Source organism: Gadus morhua, chromosome 16, assembly GCF_902167405.1.
Source record: "Gadus morhua chromosome 16, gadMor3.0, whole genome shotgun sequence".
Classification (NCBI taxonomy): domain Eukaryota; kingdom Metazoa; phylum Chordata; class Actinopteri; order Gadiformes; family Gadidae; genus Gadus; species Gadus morhua.
The window spans coordinates 33,558,913-33,576,253 of NC_044063.1; the positions used below are offsets into that span (position 1 = coordinate 33,558,913).

Sequence of the window (17,341 nt, forward strand, 5' to 3'; positions counted from 1 at the left end):
TCCGGTCGCGGCAAATGCGTCATTACGTCACACACACGCTGCTTTTGTTTTGGTTCAGAACGCAGCAAACACGGCGCCACCGAGGAAGAAGCGCATTGTGAGTTCACACCAAACGCGACGGGGCGACAAGATCCCATACAAAGTGAACGTAGAGACGTGTATCGGGCGAATTTTTCGCGAGAGAAAACCGCCGACGAGTTTTTGTCGTGATGACAGCCAATCAGCGTTCAACAGCGTGACATGTGTAACGTAACAGCCAATCAGCGTTCAACCGTCAAACTCAGTGCAGTGCAGTCCGGGGTGAACTGCAGCATGGAGGAGAAAGTGATGTTGCAGTTTGCGACTCCCGGAGCTCTATATATAATAGTATATAATATAATATAATTGTATATATAATATCACGGCCAACAGCTCTGTGCGCCTCCGGATGGCCGTAGCGTGGGGAGCTCTCATAGGGAATGGGCTTCACGGGGTTTGTTTACCGGCGTTGCTATGGTTTCCGGTCTTGTGTGTTCCAACGGTTTAATAGGTAGGCCCATCTAATAAATCTCTGTCTAATCAATACTTCATTTTGTTTATGTCAGTTGAATTTTATTACAAGTTGAATGCAAATGATCACTGTTAGCATTCCAAAAGGTACAAGCTCTTACTTGACTCTTTTCAGTCTGTGTTTTTAGTTTTATGGCACATAATGATGGCATTTGGGCTTAAAAAGCCAAACGTATATTTTTTTGTCTAGACCAATTGATTTGAAAATATACAATTTCCTAATACTTGACGCTCTTCTGATCAGATATTCAAGAGATTTAATACAAACAAACACATTTGTACTTATTTTTTCACCCAATGAAAATCGATAAGAGAATCGATAAGGAATCGGATCGATAAGCAGAATCGGAATCGTGAAATTCTTATCAATTCCCATCCCTACTGATGATACTGTACTATGTGTGTAGATAAGTTAAGGTGAAACCTGATGATACTGTACTGTGTAGATGATAAGTTAAGGTGTACCCGGACGATACTGTACTGTGTGTGTAGATGATATGTTAAGGTGTACCCTGACGATACTGTACTGTGTGTGTAGATGATATGTTAAGGTGTACCCTGACGATACTGTACTGTGTGTGTAGATAAGTTAAGGTGTACCCTAACGATACTGTACTGTGTGCAGATGATAAGTTAATGTCTACCCTGACGATACTGTTCTGTGTGTGTAGATAAGTTAAGGTGAAACCTGACGATACTGTACTCAGCGTGTAGATGATAAGTTAAGGTGTACAATGACGATACTGTGTGCAGGCCAGCAGTGTGGAGGTGAAGCAGGAGTGGATAAAGAGTGTGAGAGAGGTGATCCAGGACCGCATGACCCACCTGAAGGGGGCACTGAAGGAGCCGCTCCACCTGCCAAAGGCCCCCGCCCTCAGCAAGCCTCGGAGGAGGTCTGTACACACTATAAACACACCCTTGTGTCTTTGACTTGGCCCACCACGCATATGTCTATGCGGTGGTGGTGGGCTGTGTCTATGTAATGGTGGTGGTGGGCTTTGTCTATGTGGTGGTGGGGGGCTGTATCTATGTTGTGGTGGTGGTGTGTTGTGTGTCTATGTGGTGGTGGTGGGCTGTGTCGATGTGTTGTTGGGCTGTGTCTATGTGGGGGTAGGGGGCCGTGTCTATGTGGGGGTAGGGGGCCGTGTCTATGTGGTGGTGGTGGGCTGTGCCTATGTGGTGGTGGGGGGGCTGTGCCTATGTGGTGGTGGGGGAGCTGTGCTTAAGTGTTGGTGGGATGTGTCTATGTGGTGGTGGGGGGCTGTGTCTATGTCATGGTGGTGTGCTGTGTCTATGAGGTGGTGGTAGGCTGTGTCTATGTGTTGGTGGGCTGTGTCTATGTGGTGGTAGGGGGGTGTGTGTATGTGGTGGTGGTGGGCTTTGTCTATGTTGTGGTGGTGGGGGGCTGTGTCTATACCGTGGTGGGCTGTGTCTATGTGGTGGTGGTGGTGGTGAGGGGCTGTGTCTATGAGGTGGTGGTGGGCTGTGTCTACGTTTTTCCAAAAAAAGAATTATTATTGTGAAAAATCACTGATTAAAGGGCTGCAACTAACGATTATTTTAATAATCGATTAATCTGTAGATAATTTTTTCGATTAATCAATTAATCGGATAAAAAAAAGAAACATTTGTAATTGCCGCATTTACTTCAAATTCACAGTGCAGGCTGAAGTGTAAAAACACCAGGTTATTGCTCCAACTTCCCGGAACTATTAAAAGTAATATTAAATTATAAAAAAATAAAAAAACATAAATGGGATAGCACAAAAAAAAAATACAATGTATGATATACATTTATAAATATTCAGTATATAAGGGATGTCCATGGTTAACCGGTTAACCGATAAGATCTTTAACCGGTAAATACTAACGGTTAAAAAGAGATTAAGTCATCTTAATTTCTCTCAGATGACAGATCGTTTGTCAGATTTTTTTTGTGTTGCATTTGAACACATCAATCATATTACTGAGCCGACCTAAACACATCACATTTGACACTGTTTGCGACTTTTTTTTTAAGCTAACTAGCTCTATATCCTGCCGATTTTAACATGGATTTAAAAACTGGATTACTATTTTTAACTGACGGGACTTTCTACACCATCCATCTCGCCTAAAGCTCGATTGCCTAGCCTGTGTTAATTTGCTCTCCAGTGGGCTGCTTGGGTTTCCAAGGCTCGCCGTCACTGTTATTGTCGGAGTGTCGCGTCGCTCGGGTGCTCTCGCCTGTAGCTCGCCGTCACTGTTATTGTCGGGCTGTCGCGTCGTTGCTTGGGTGCTCTCGCCTAAAACTCGATTGCCTAGCCTGTGTTAATTTTCTCTCCAGTGGGCTGCTTGGGTTTCCAAGGCTCGCCGTCACTGTTATTGTCGGAGTGTCGCGTCGCTCTGGTGCTCTCGCCTGTAGCTCGCCGTCACTGTTATTGTCGGGCTGTCGCGTCGTTGCTTGGGTGCTCTCGCCTAAAACTCGATTGCCTAGCCTGTGTTAATTTTCTCTCCAGTGGGCTGCTTGGGTTTCCAAGGCTTGCCGTCACTGTTATTGTCGGGGTGTCGCGTCGCTCGTGTGCTCTCGCCTGTAGCTTGCCGTCACTGTTATTGTCGGGGTGTCGCGTCATTGCTCGGGTGCTCTGCCTAAAGCTCGATTGCCTAGCCTACTGATTAATTTGCTTGCAATTAATTTGCCGACATGCTAAGTGCCCATAGTTGTGTCGCCTGCATGGACTCCCTGCAGGCGGAGGATGGCCATTACCAGTGCCCTGCGTGTCTCGGGGTTGAACACCTCAGGGAAGCAGTGTCAGATAACCCGTGCATGAACTGTAGTTTCATGCCTCATGCACTGAGGCTAGGTTGGCTGAGGTGGAGGGCAGACCAGGGTTGCCCCCTTCGGGTCTGGGTCAGATTAAAGCCCTCCTACAGAACCTCCAACCAGCTCAGGGTGTACCGGACGCGGCCCCTGTGACTGCGCAACCCACTTATACAGAGGATGACATGCTGTCTACAGCTGCGTCCTGTAGCCTCTTTGCAGAGGAGGAAGAGCAAGCGTCCCTTGCCTCTCAGGCGTTCTCTCAAGGGTCTCTGGGCTGCTCGGCTAGAGGGTCAGTGTCCGGCCGCGACACTGTTAGACCAGCCGTGCGAATGGCCCTGGCAAGGCTGGGGTTGGATGAAGCTCCTGTTTCATCTGCACCTGTGAACGCCTTTTTTCCACAGGCCGCACAACCTTCCGTTTTCTCTTTGCCCCCCTCTGAGCCGTACATCGCAGAGCTTCATAGATGCTGGCCAGATTCAAGGGCTCTCTCTCAGCACACTAGTGATAGCAGAGGTCTGGCAACTATGGCCAATGCTGATTCTTATGGCTTGGACCGGTTAGCTCCGATTGAGCCTGCTATAGCGTCCCTGGTTGTCTCCCCGGACGAGGATCTGAGAACCGATGCGCGCTGCCCTCGCCCCCAGTGCCGGATTACAGATGACCTCCTTACCAGGAGTTACAACATTGCTGCCCGTGTGGGACGTCTTGGGAATTCGCTTTCTCACATCGTTCTGGCGCTGTCTCAGACTATACGGGGGTCAGGTGCTGATCCTTCAGCACAGACCCTCAGTGATGCTTCACTGCAAACTTTTGCGTACATGACTAGGGAGCTAGGCAGGTTAATGTCAACTGTTACGTTGGCGCGCCGCCAGGTTTGGCTGGCGCAGTCACCCCTGTCGGAGGTGTGTCGACGGACCCTCCGTTCTCTTCCAGTGGTCCCAGGCCAGACGTTTGGGCCAACTGCTCTTCAGGCCCTGGAGCGAAGTGTACAGGTTGGCCAGGCTAGCCAGCAGTTTGCTAGCTTACGGCGTGCACCTCTGCTTCAATCTAGGCCGGTGGCCTCTGCGGTACCCCGTGCCAATAGCTCTCAACCACGTTCAGGTGGACAATCGAGGGGCCAGCACTTCTCAGCACGGGCTGACCAGCGCCGTAGCTCTGCGCCACGGGTGGCATTTCAGGCGCCAAGAGGTTCGGCGCCCAGCCGCCGCCCCCCCCAGGTAGGTACTAAAGTCCAAGGGCCAGTCTTCGGACGCTTTTCTCAGCAGCACCTGAGCTACTGGCAAGAGCAGACCACAGACCCTTGGATAGTGTCCACGCTATCCAACGGGTACACACTCCAATTCCGACGCCGGCCCCCAACTTTCAGCGGGATCAAGGTTACCGTGGTCACCAATCCCGACAGATCCCTGGTCCTGAGACAGGAAGTAGCCACCCTCCTTGGGAGGGGTGCTATTGAAGTAGTAGAACCACAAGAACAGCTCGATGGGTTCTACTCAACCTACTTTCTCGTACCGAAGAAGGATGGCGGGTTTCGCCCATTCTGGACTTGAGAGGGCTGAATCAGTTCCTCAAGGTTCTTCCATTCCACATGCTGCATGTTGCGGACGTCCTCCAGGCTATCGCTCAGGGGGACTGGTTCGTATCAATAGACCTGAAAGACGCTTACTTTCACGTCCCTATTACCCAACGTCACAGGCGGTTCCTCCGCTTTGCTTTTCTGGGCAAGGTGTACCAGTTCAGGGTTCTTCCGTTCGGGATGTCTCTGGCCCCGCGTATATTTACACGGTGTGTAGCAGCAGCCCTGTCACCATTACAGGCCACAGGTATGGCGATACTGCCATACCTGGACGACTGGTTGGTCATTTCCCCAACTCGGGAGCAGGCGGTCAGGGACACAGCCATGCTCCTCAGCCATGTGGACCGGCTTGGCCTCATGGTCAACTTTACCAAGAGCAACCTTACACCGTGTCGGGTTGTGAGCTATCTGGGGCTGGTGCTCGACTCGGTGGCCATGGCAGCCTGCCTCTCTCCAAAGCGCGTAGCTACCATTTTGCAGCTGCTACAGCGCTTCAGGCGGGGGAAGTTGCTGGAATACAGCCTCTTCCTTCGACTGATAGGTATGCTGACCTCAGCATCCATGGTGGTCCCACTAGGCCTTCTGGAATTGCGTCCCCTTCAGATCTGGGTGATTGGTCTCCACTTGGACCCCAAGTGGCAGAGACACAAGATGGTCAGGGTGTCTGGGCGGTGCCTTCGGGCCCTCAGACCCTGGAGAGAAAGGGCATACCTGATTGCGGGGTCGCCCTTAGGGAGGAAAGCTTCCCGGCGGGAGGTTGTGGAGACGGACGCCTCCCTTTCCGGCTGGGGTGCAGTATGGCAGTGCAGGACTATCAGAGGCCAGTGGGATGCCCAGCAGAGACTGGAGCATATAAATGTGCTGGAACTCCTTGCGGTGTTCTTAGCTCTCAGGCACTTCCTTCCAGTTCTGAGGGACCGACATGTTCTTGTCCGGACAGACAACACCTCCACAGTCTACCACGTCAACCATCAGGGGGGCACCAGATCGAGGCAGAGCCTGCGGGTCACGCAAAGGCTCCTTCCGTGGGCGTCCCCCCATTTTCTAAGGAGGGCTGTCCATGTTCCTGGTGTTCCGGAACACAGCGGCAGACCTTCTCTCTCGCCAAGGGCCACCCCCCGGAGAGTGGAGACTCCATCCGGAGGTGGTGGGGATGATTTGGGACAGGTATGGCAGGGCAGTGGCGGATCTCTTTGCTTCCGAAGAGACCACCCACTGTCCCCTTTGGTTCTCCTTGACGGAGAGGACCAGTCCCCTAGGGCAGGACGCTCTGGCTCATGCTTGGCCAGACAGCCTGCTTTATGCATTTCCCCCAATTCCCCTTTTACTGGAGTCCAGCGTGGCTGTCACAGCCTACTTCTGGTGGCTCCACATTGGCCAGGAAGGCCATGGTTCCCACCATTATTGAAACTCCTCAACGGAGAGCCTTGGTGCCTCCCAGAGAGACAGGACCTTCTGTCTCAGGTAGGCGGACGCATATGGCACAGGAATCCGGGCCGCCTGCGGCTGTGCGTGTGGCCCCTGAGAGACAGGACCCGCTGCTGACGTCTTGCGACCAGTCAGTGGTCCGTACCATTTTTAGTTGAAGGGCACCCTCCACTAGGTTGCTCTATGCAAACAGGTGGAAGTTGTTTTCCCAGTAGTGCGTGGCGCGGGGCGAAGTCCCGGAGACTTGCTCAGTGGTAGTGATACTACACTTTCTGCAGTCTGTGTTGGACAACAGAAGAGCTGCGTCTACCCTGCGCGTTTATATGGCCGCGATCTCGGCCACACACGCAAGGGTGGATAACCAGACGGTAGGGTCCCACTACCTAATCAGGCAGTTTCTGAAGTGGGCCCAGAGGCTTCAACCGCCGCGATCCCTGAGGGCACTATCATGGGACCTGCAAGTAGCTCTGAGGTCCTTATGTCTACCCCCATTTGAGCCACTAAGTCAGGCAGACCTGACGCGGCTGTCCATGAAGACGGCATTTCTCCTTGCCATTGCGACTGCAAAATGGGTCGGTGAACTCCATACCTTGTCAGTGTTTGCGCTGGCACGCAGATGGGTCAGGAGTGGTGCTCTGGCCGAACCCATCCTTCCTACCCAAACGATTGTCTCCCCATCATGTAAACCAATCAATCGAGTTGGCTGCTTTCAATCCCCCAGGCTCTCCAGGGGGTGCAGAAAGAGTGTCAGACCTGTTGTGCCCGGTGCGGGCGCTTAGGGCATATGTTGAAGCGACAACCAGCTTGCGTAAGACAGATAACTTCTTTGTCTGTTACGGGGGCTGCAGGAAGGGGGCTGCCCTGTCGAAACAGAGACTCTCCCACTGGGTTGTGGATGCGGTCTTGAATGCCTATAGGGCACAGGGGCTCCCTGTGCCCTTGGCCGTTAAGTGCCACTCTACCAGGAGTATGGCTACATCATGGGCTGCCTTGAAGGGGGTTCCACTTCAGGACATTTGCTCCATGGTCCTCATCATGTACGTTTGCCCGATACTACAGGGTTAATGTCGCTGCTCCTCATCCTGTGGCGACGGCTGTCTTGTCGATGGCTTCGAGCCCTTGATTGAAGTGAGCACTCTTCGTGACCTTTTTGGTATTAGTCATCCAGTGCTAAAGCACCGCCTCTGGCGGTCAGTAGGAATTAAATAGAATGATAGTTGCGTATGCAACTACGGTTCTATGAATTCCGGATGACCGCCAGAGTTCTCTGTCACTCAGACTTCTCAGATTCCGCGAGAAGATCCAGTTGGAACAGAACCTCGGGTGACTCCGGAATATATAGACTTTCTCGGGTCACCCAGGTGTCACAGGTGACTTTTTTGGTATAATTACTCGACCTGCGCATGCGCGAGATGGAACATCAAGTGCTAAAGCACCGCCTCTGGCGGTCATCCGGAATTCATAGAACCGTAGTTACATACGTAACTATCGTATTAATCGCGCGACACAACGAATCGATGACCAAATTCGTTGCCAAGGCTTTTAGTAATCGATTTTTATCGATTTTATCGATTCGTTGTTGCAGCCCTAACTGATTGTGTGATACATTTTAATAGATTGCAAGCCCTAATATATACATATTTATATATAATTGTGTTAGTATTTTATGTCCAAGAGGGGAAATATATATGTGTGTGTGTGTGTGTGTCTGTGTGTGTGTGCGTGTGTGTGTGTGTGTGTGTGTGTGTGTGTGTGTGTGTGCCTGCTTGCGTTTGTGTGTGCAGGGAGGTGCTGGAGGACGGGGACAGCCAGGGAGAGGGCAGCAGCCAGCCGGACTCTGTCTCCATCGCCTCCCAGAACACCGTAGACAGCGACAAGGTGAGAACTCTACCTGGTGATCACCCAGTATGCAGCGGCTGACAGAAGGACGTAGCCACTAGGCAGCTATGGTGCCTCCTTTGGTCACACACACGAGGGCGGAGCTCCCACAAACAAGGACGGAGCTCACACACACACGAGGGCGGAGCCATCGCAGTCTACCAAGCAGCGAGCAGCGCCAAAAGGCGAGCAGTGTGCCACACTCATGGACTAGGATTTAAAGATCGATCCATGTTGGTCAAACATCAAACACAGCATTTTCAAACAAGGGTATCGAATCCCAAATGAATATGATTATGCGGTTTACCAGTTATATGTAGACCTGCATGATTTTATGCAAATGTACATAACTAAATGTCAGAGGTAGTAGCAAAGATATGTCTTTTTTAACTTTCACGTTTCTTGTAGCTCTAACTGAGTAATCACAATTGCGTTTCTAGTAGTGTTGTCAGTCACTCACGATACTGGATTTTCCCACTTCAACACTATACCTGGAAAAATATCGATATTCTATACCATTTTCGATATCAGGGGAAAAGTTTTTTCAGGAAAGAACATACCCAAAGTAAATAGAGTATATCTCCACAACTGCAAGGGCGATAATGTCATCTTTGTGCCAAAAGAAAGATTGTTGTGAAAGTGAAATATTCAATGGGGGTAATACTTGGTTTAAGTGAATAAAGCCATGGAACACAGCTTAAAGGCCCACTATGCAACTTCGGGCATTCCTTGGCTGTTTTCTTGATTTTGGCACGCACATTTCTCTACACAGCGCCCCCTACAGCTTCGTAGTAGATATTTCACAACACTGTCGTAACAACTCGTTGACGACCCTTCCCCATGCACTTCTACGCGAGCCATGTGCATTTGTTTTCAAAGAAGCCGGCGAATGCGTGGAGCCATGTCCGAAGTAGATGTTCATAAAGTGTAGGCAAGGTTATACATTTTTAAAATGGTGTATTTGTATTGCAATAAACATAAATCCATCCTTTTTTATAGTTGACGGGGAGAATTTATATCCTAGATTATAATTGTTATATCTTAGGTTGAACAGAACAATCAGTGTAAGAGGTTTGGCCAACATAATAATCTAAATAAACAAGAACCTGGATTCGGGGATTCAGTCTGTATCTGGGGGACGAGACGGACGAACAGCAAAACACCCATGGAAACAAAGGTGTTTATATGGTTGCAACCAAGCAAGCTAGAAACATACAGGGCTCACAACAAAACGGTCGAGAAAACAATTTTTACAGGGCTCACAACAAAATGGTTGAGAAAACACATTTGTACAGAGACTATCAACATCAAGAATACCACGAAGACAAAGTTCACCCAAGGGTACTTTCAATTTCAAAAGCAACACGGCCGAGTCGGCGTCTGATTTGCAGTCTTCTTTTTCTTTCAGTTCACGCTATTCCTGAAAAGCTTGCCCAAAGTTTACTCGTGTCTGGCCTCTCTGTCGGTCAGTCTCCCTTTTCTCTTCTTCTGTTCCTCCGACATTGGGTTTCTCTGTCTCTTTTTAGTCGGCTGATCTATGATGAATATAACAATCCCTTAGTTGTTTGTCCTTTATTATGTCCATGGTTTATATCGAGCCGGTTCCGTGTTTCGGGGTCTGTGCCGTAAAGCACCAACGCCCGGAGTTCAGAACTTTCAACGCGTGACGCTTAGCGACGATAGCCAATCAGCGTGGAGCTTGACCCGACGTCACTGACAGAGAGTAGTGACCCTTGCACAGAAGGATACGGCCGACATCTTTCTTTATTCTGGGTGGAAATAGTAACATAGTTACGCCATTAAATGCGTTTATGGAAACATTTTTAGCGAGAAATGTGCATTTTACTTTCATAATGTTCGCTCGGTAAATGTGAAGGATGTTTGGTTCGATAGTTATGACGAAGAGTGAACGCTCCGTTCACTTGCATGGACAGCGTCTCTGGTTGCTAAGCAACCTCAACGTCTTGGCGGACTATTTCTCTGCTGATCAACACTACGAATGCTGGAAACACACCAGACACACCATGTGAAGTTATTTAACCCGATTATCGTTATTTATGAGTCTTTAGCCCAAGTGAAGGAGTTCAAGTACCTCGGGGTCTTGTTCGCGAGTGAGGGTACTATGGAGCGTGAGATTGGCCGGAGAATCGGAGCAGCGGGGGCGGTATTGCGTTCGCTTTACCGCACCGTTGTTACGAGACTCTGTCCATGCAAGTGAACGGAGCGTTCACTCTTCCTCCATTGGGAGGTGTTTCAGGCACGTCCAGTGGGGAGGAGACCTCGGGGAAGACCCTGGACTAGGTGGAGACCTCGGGGAAGACCCTGGACTAGGTGGATAGATTATATCTCAACACTGGCCTAGGAATGCCTCGGGATCCCCCCGTCAGAGCTGGTCAATGTGGCCCGGGAAAGGGAAGTCTGGAGCCCCCTGCTTGAGCTGCTCCCCCCGCGACCCGACCCCGGATAAACAGATGACGATGAGATGAGATCGTTATTTATATCCGAGATTATTTAATCTAACCCGATCTAAACTCTATCATGCACCCAAACACGGCGGCGTTTGGGTTTCCTACCTCGGACTCTAGCGCAGCCACATGCGCGTTGGGCGCGTTGAACCATTTTTGTGACACACAATGATCAAGCGTCAGGTTAGGCGCGTTAGCGTTATCCAACGCGAGTAACGCGGTTGGTGTGGCCGTACCATTAGTCGATTGATCCATGATGAATGCAACAATTGCCTCGCAACTGGCTGTTTATATCTAGCCGGTGCCATGTTTGGGTGTGTGTCTGTGCTGTAAAGCATTTTCGAAACTACAATCTGACTACATTTTCGAGGATACTTCCGTTGCGTCACATCCGGATTGTGTCGGTCCGAACAGAGCAAGTTGCATATGCGCTTTTTCACTGGAGAGGCGACATGGGTAAATGACACACCCACCAATCGACCCAGAAATGGATGCAGAACCATCAGCATAACTCTCAACCTGCATACTTAATGTAATTTTGGCTAAAAAAGTTGCATAGTGGGCCTTTAAGTGGAAGATAACATTTCCACCTGAAATAATTATCAGTTGGTCGTTATCAGTTGGGAGCGCTGTCTTACTATGAGACACAAATAAAGTTAGATATCTTACAATTTTGACACTTGACACCTCTATTTAAAGTTCAGGGCAAATATAATCGAATGCACCAAGCCAAACACTCGCTAATACACATATGGCCACTAGATTGCGCTGAAGAATATGTTTTCCGATTGAAGGCAATTTACCTATTTCCTAAGAAACCTTCTCTTATTCATTGATTGAAAACACCATGTTTAGTTGCAAAATTTGGCCCAGACACTGGATTATCTGTTTATGGTGGTTTTATTCGATCAGAATCAACTTTGTGGACAAAAATCACAAAGGTAAAACTTCATTTTTGGTTGTTAAAAGAAATGGGGACGTTTCTTCTTAAGTTGTTATTTGCGAGTTTTAGTCACAGAATGATATGGTTTGGACTGTTGGAATAAGTGGAGGCTCAGCTTTCATGTAATATATAGTTTGTGAGGGTCCAATTTCGTGAAAAAAATCGCTATTGCTGTGCATGTGCACAGAACACAAAACCGTGTTCTTGCATATGACTTTCCTTGGTAATTTGCCTCAATCCAAAGTACTTCGAAACCGCTCTCCTCCATCACTACTCCATTTTCCTTCTACCTAAACCGTTCGCGGAGGCGCTGCACTTGAGATGCTAGCTGTGTTGGCTAACCTTCAGCTAACACCTTCGAATCACTGCCAGAGACCGAACTGCGAGTGAGTGACAGAGGGGGCGGGGCTATATTCGCGCTGAAGCGATGCGTGTCTGTTAACTCGCTTTCCGAAAGAAGAGAAGACAGCGCGCTGATCAATTGCAAATACTTATATTTTGTGTGATTATGCGGAACAAAAGGTTGTTCTGCACTTTATAAAAACACTTGAATAAATAGCCTTTATATTAACATCCACCCAAAATCCACTTGCCCGTTCGGGCAACCAGAAATCAATCTCAACTTGCCCAAATATTACTTTTAGTTGCCCCGGGCAAGCAGGCAACCGTTAATGTCGAGGCCTGCAAGCCATGTATTTCTTTCTGATTAGTGACAACTATTCTACTGGGTTTTGAATAAATTCTGTTTAAATTAAAAGGTGTTATGTAACCCTGGGTTACATCCTCCCCTCCTGAACTTATGCACGTCTCGTTGCATCTAAATATGTGACTGGTCACTGTAGGTGGGATTCTCGGGGCAAGCTCAAATGGGGACTGATAGTAGAATTTGGGCCATCTAATGAGGTGGTGAAGGCTACAATAAGGCTCTGTAACAATGTCTGGATGACTAAAGTCAGAGGGTTCCCTAGTTCATGATAGTGTAGTCTGTCTGGCTGTGCAGGGTTCGACCTGAGGGAACGTCCGGCATTGCCATCTTCATCTGGCTGATAATCTTTCCTTTCAATGTCGCCTGGAGGGTTTCCACTGTCACACTCAGTCACATGTATGTGATCAGGCAGAATTTCTTTTACTTTGTTTGAAGCAAATTCTGGAAGTTTGGGAGACTTTTGAATCACAGCTGTCTGTTCTGACACTCCCTCAGAAACTTCAGGTGAACTTTCACTCTCAGGATTGGCTTCAGGTGAGTACTCTGTTTCAGGTTCAACTTCACTTAGGTTTTCTCTTTCATGCTCCACTTCAGTTAAGTGGTCTCGTGCAGGTTCAACTGGAACAGGGGGCAGCTCGACCGGTACAACTACATTGTGCTGTGTCTCATTGGTTGATTGCCTCTCTGCCAACTGCACAGGTCCTGTGTTTGACAGGATCCTGGTTTCAAACTCCACTCTTGTTCTGGTAGTGTCGTGATGCACTACATCTTCCTCTGAATCCGAGAGATATCTTGTATCCACAGGTTCTTCAGCATTTTCGATGTCAAGGCTTCTCCGTGTTCGAGGCCTGCGGACTGCTTTTGGTGTAACTGGTTCATCAGGCATGGACACAGGTAGGAAACCACAGGGTAACAACAAGTCACGGTGCAAGGTCCGGAGAGGCCCATCTTTGTTCTCTGGTCGGACTGTGTACACAGGGAGGTCACCAGCTTGTTTGACCACTACATGCACGTCAGACTCCCATCTGTCGGCTAACTTGTGTTTCCCTCTTATCCTTACGTTTCGCACCAGAACGCGGTCGCCAGTTTCAAGCGTTGAATCGACGATTATTTTGTCAAATCTCCGTTTGTTACGGTCTGCTGTCTTTAAGGCGTTCTTGGTGGCAACTTTGTAGCTTTCCTCCAACCGACTTCTTAGATCGTGCACGTATTGGGAATGTGACTTGGGTGGCTTGATGGCAGGTAGCCCAAAAGCTAGGTCGACTGGTAGACGAGGTTGTCTCCCGAACATGAGTTCATATGCGGCGAATCCAGTCACATCGTTCTTTGTGCAATTGTATGCATGTACAGTCGGCTTTACAAAATCATTCCAGTGTCACTTGTTCTTGTTTTCCAGCGTACCTAACATCTGGAGGAGTGTCCTATTGAAACGCTCCACTGGGTTTCCTCTTGGATGGTATGGCGTTGTCCTTGTCTTATGAATACCTGCGAGGCGGCACAGTTCTTTGATCGTGTGTGACTCAAAATCTTGCCCTTGATCGCTGTGGAGTCTTTCAGGGAAACCATAGTGAACCAGGAAGTTATCCAATATGCACTTGGCTACTGTTTGAGCTTTTTGATTTGGAGTAGGGACTGCAATGGCGTACTTGATGAAATGGTCTGTGATCACAAGAATGTCTTTGGTGTTGCTTTGGTCTGGTTCCAAGGAAAGGAAATCCATGCAGACCAGTTCCAAGGGTCTACTGGTTCTGATGTTCACTAGGGGGGGCTGCTTTTTCTTGGGGTGTTTTCCTGCGAACACAGCGTTCACACGTCTTTATCTTTTCCTCCACATCCATGGACATTCTTGGCCAATAGAACCTGGATCTTACGAGGTCGATGGTTCGCTCTATACCTAAATGGCCTGAGTCATCGTGTAGACTTTTTAACACTGTAGCCCTTAGATCTTTAGGGAGTGCCAGTTGATATATTATGTCCCCTTGGTCTTGTCTTCTCCTGTATAGTACTCCATTTCTCATCTCCAACCGGTTCCATTCTCGTAACCAGAGACCAATGTCAGGAAGTTGCCTTCTTAGGTTAGGAGAAGGCTTCTCTTTGGACTGCAGGTGCTCTATGACTGCCCTAAGGTCTGGGTCTGTCCATTGCTGCTCCATCAAGTCATCTTCAGACATGTGAGGGATTAGAGGGAGGCCGTGGTCATTCTTCGTGAGGAAACCATTTGGTAGAGCATCAGAGTGGAGAGCAAGGGATTCAACTAAGGTTACAGATTGGAGTTAGAATCGGGGGTCTACATTGGGGTTGTGGAAATGATGTCTTTCACAGATGGCACTCACCGCTTTTGGAAGAACAACCTCTGTATGTTCTGGATCTGTCAGATGGTGAAGTGTAAACTGCTTGATTCTCTCCCTTTCTTTCTGTGACATTAGGTCATCTGTGAGCTCGCCATGAGGGCGACGAGAAAGTCCATCTGCATCTTGGTTCTGTTTGCCTGCTCTGTACTGGAGCTTAAACAAGTAGGTTGACAGACTTGACAGCCACCTGTAGCTTGTGGCGTCCAGTTTGGCCGATGTCAAGATGTAAGTAAGTACTGTCTGTTATAACTGTGAACTCTGTCCCATACAGATAGTATGTACGCTGAATTTTGCAGTGACAGCCCATTTAAGGGCTAGGAATTCAAGCTTGTGAGCAGGATATTTGGCTTCGCTCTTGGTGAGCCCTCTACTTGCAAAGCCTATGGCTCTTTTCCTCCCATCTTGCTCTTGGTACAATGCAGCGCCCAGACCAGTGGTACTGGCGTCTGTATGCAATATGTAGGGGGTTTTGGAGTCTGCGAAACCTAAGACGGGAGCAGAGGTGAGCTTTTCAGTCAGGGTCTCAAATGCTTGTTGACAGGACACTGTCCATCTTTCACCGAAAGACTCTTTTGGATGGAAGTACGGACCGCTCTTCTCCTTTACTTTGCTGCTGCTGCTGCTTTTCCGGAGAGGGGGGTACCCTGAGGTGAGATCATTTAGAGGTTTAGTGATCTTTGAGTAGTCTTGAATAAACAGAGAATCCAAGAGAGGATCTTAACTCATTGAGGTTCTTGGGCCTTGGCCAGGTTTTTAAGGCTTCAATCTTCCCTGGATCTGTCTCAACTCCATTTTGTGACACAATGTGGCCCAGATATTTGACGGACGTTTGGAAGAACTTGCATTTTTCTGGAGACAGTTTCAGTCCATACTCTTTCAGACGTTCAAGGACTTGTCGCAGCCGGATTTCATGCTCCTCTAGAGTGTTCGAGAAGACTATGACGTCGTCAATGAAGACCAACACTTCCTTCCTGTTGAGATCACCCATGCACCTCTCCATTAGTCTTTGGAATGAGCTGGGCGCATTGTTATCCCTTGTGGCATTCGGTTGAACTCCCAGAACCCGAGAGGGCACACAAATGCCGTTTTCTGCTTGTCAGCCTCTTCCATCTCGATCTGGTAATAGCCCGACTTCAGGTCAAGGACTGAGAACCACTTTGAGCCAGTCATTACTGAGAAAACTTCTTCCAGATTGGGCAATGCGTATGCGTCTTTTATTGTCTGGGAGTTGAGCTTCCTGAAGTCAATGCACAGGCATACTGAGTTGTTCTTCTTTCGAACTACCACTATGGGTGATGCAAAAGGGGATTCTGATTCGCGGATGATGCCGGCTGTTAGCAATTCTTGAAGGTGCTTTCGCACTGCATCCACATCCTGCGGGTGAATTGGTCTGGCTCTATGTTTGAAAGGAGTCTCATCACTTAATTTGATGTGATGCTTCACTTTATCTGTATAACCAAAATCAAGATCATTTTGAGCAAAGACTTCAGGCATGGAGTTCAACAGCGATGTAACTTTGTCTTTCCATTCAGGTGATACAGGAAAGTCACCAAAATCAAACTCCATCTTGGAGTGAGCAGATTCTGATTTGCTTTGATAGGAATTACATGGGCTCGTGTTTTGCTCTTTTGCTATTATTTGTTGGATAGCATGGACCTCAGCTAGCACAGTCTTTGGAGGAATCACTATGTCATTCTTTGTCTGGTTCTTTATCAGGACTGGTAGGTGAAAGGATCGTTTAGCAGGTAGGGTGTGTAAGCAGCTAGCCACCAGCAAGCTATTGGGCAGCGAGGACTGTGTTGGTGGTTCCACGGTGACCAATTTTTCTGTGTGAGCTCTGTTCACATGGATTAGCCCATCTAGGACCACTGTGCAGCCTGCTGGAACGATTTCAGGTGTGTTTCCCATTACTTTCTGTGTGAGCTCTGTTCACATGGATTAGCCCATCTAGGACCACTGTGCAGCCTGCTGGAACGATTTCAGGTGTGTTTCCCATTACTTTCACCCATCCAATGGCATCAGTACTTGCTTGCTTCTGTCTCACTTCAAGAATCTTTATAACAGCTTTGTAACCATCAAGTGCTGACTGAGGGCGGCCAATGTTCTTCTCAGTATAGCTTGAGTAGAGGACATCTAGTGAGTTGGTGCCAATGAGGATCTGGGGCATGTTAGTCATATCTGGAACCACTAGCGCTAATGTTGGCATTTCAGTTTCAGTTCCTAGAAACTCTTTGGGGAAGGTCAGACTCAGCTCTACATATCCAAGGTAAGGCACAGCTTGTCCATTTGCTCCTTCAACTTCCAGCAGGTCATTCAGCGGTTTCATTCGATAGTTTGATAATTGCTTCTTGTAGAATGACAGGGGGATTGTGGTGACTTGAGATCCGGTGTCTAACAGACGCTTTTCTCTCCTGACTCTGTTTGCCCTTCAACAGCGACCTTCAGCAGTTTAACTGATCCCACTTGAGTTGCTTTTCTTTACACTGACGCCTCTTTTCTTCAACGAGGGCAGTATTTGGTTCACGTTCACAGCTTGGTGCAATATGCCCATCTTCACCACAACGGAAACAGTACCAAGGGCGAGGGCGGTTTGATGCCAGTCAACTAATACTGCGCTGCTCTGCTGTTCTCTGGTATGTGTT

At 48.5% G+C, this 17,341-nt stretch overlaps 1 protein-coding gene across 5 annotated transcripts in view; it reads left to right on the plus strand.

The window, feature by feature from the left end:
• The window catches only part of kalrna (kalirin RhoGEF kinase a), a 196,236-nt gene that overhangs the window by 112,509 nt on the left and 66,386 nt on the right, over positions 1–17,341 (plus strand). For all 5 annotated transcript variants that reach the window (XM_030380530.1, XM_030380534.1, XM_030380531.1 and 2 more), the window contains 2 exons: positions 1,303–1,442; positions 8,141–8,234. In XM_030380530.1, coding sequence (XP_030236390.1) covers positions 1,303–1,442; positions 8,141–8,234 — 234 coding nt within the window. The remainder of the gene's footprint in view (positions 1–1,302; positions 1,443–8,140; positions 8,235–17,341) is intronic.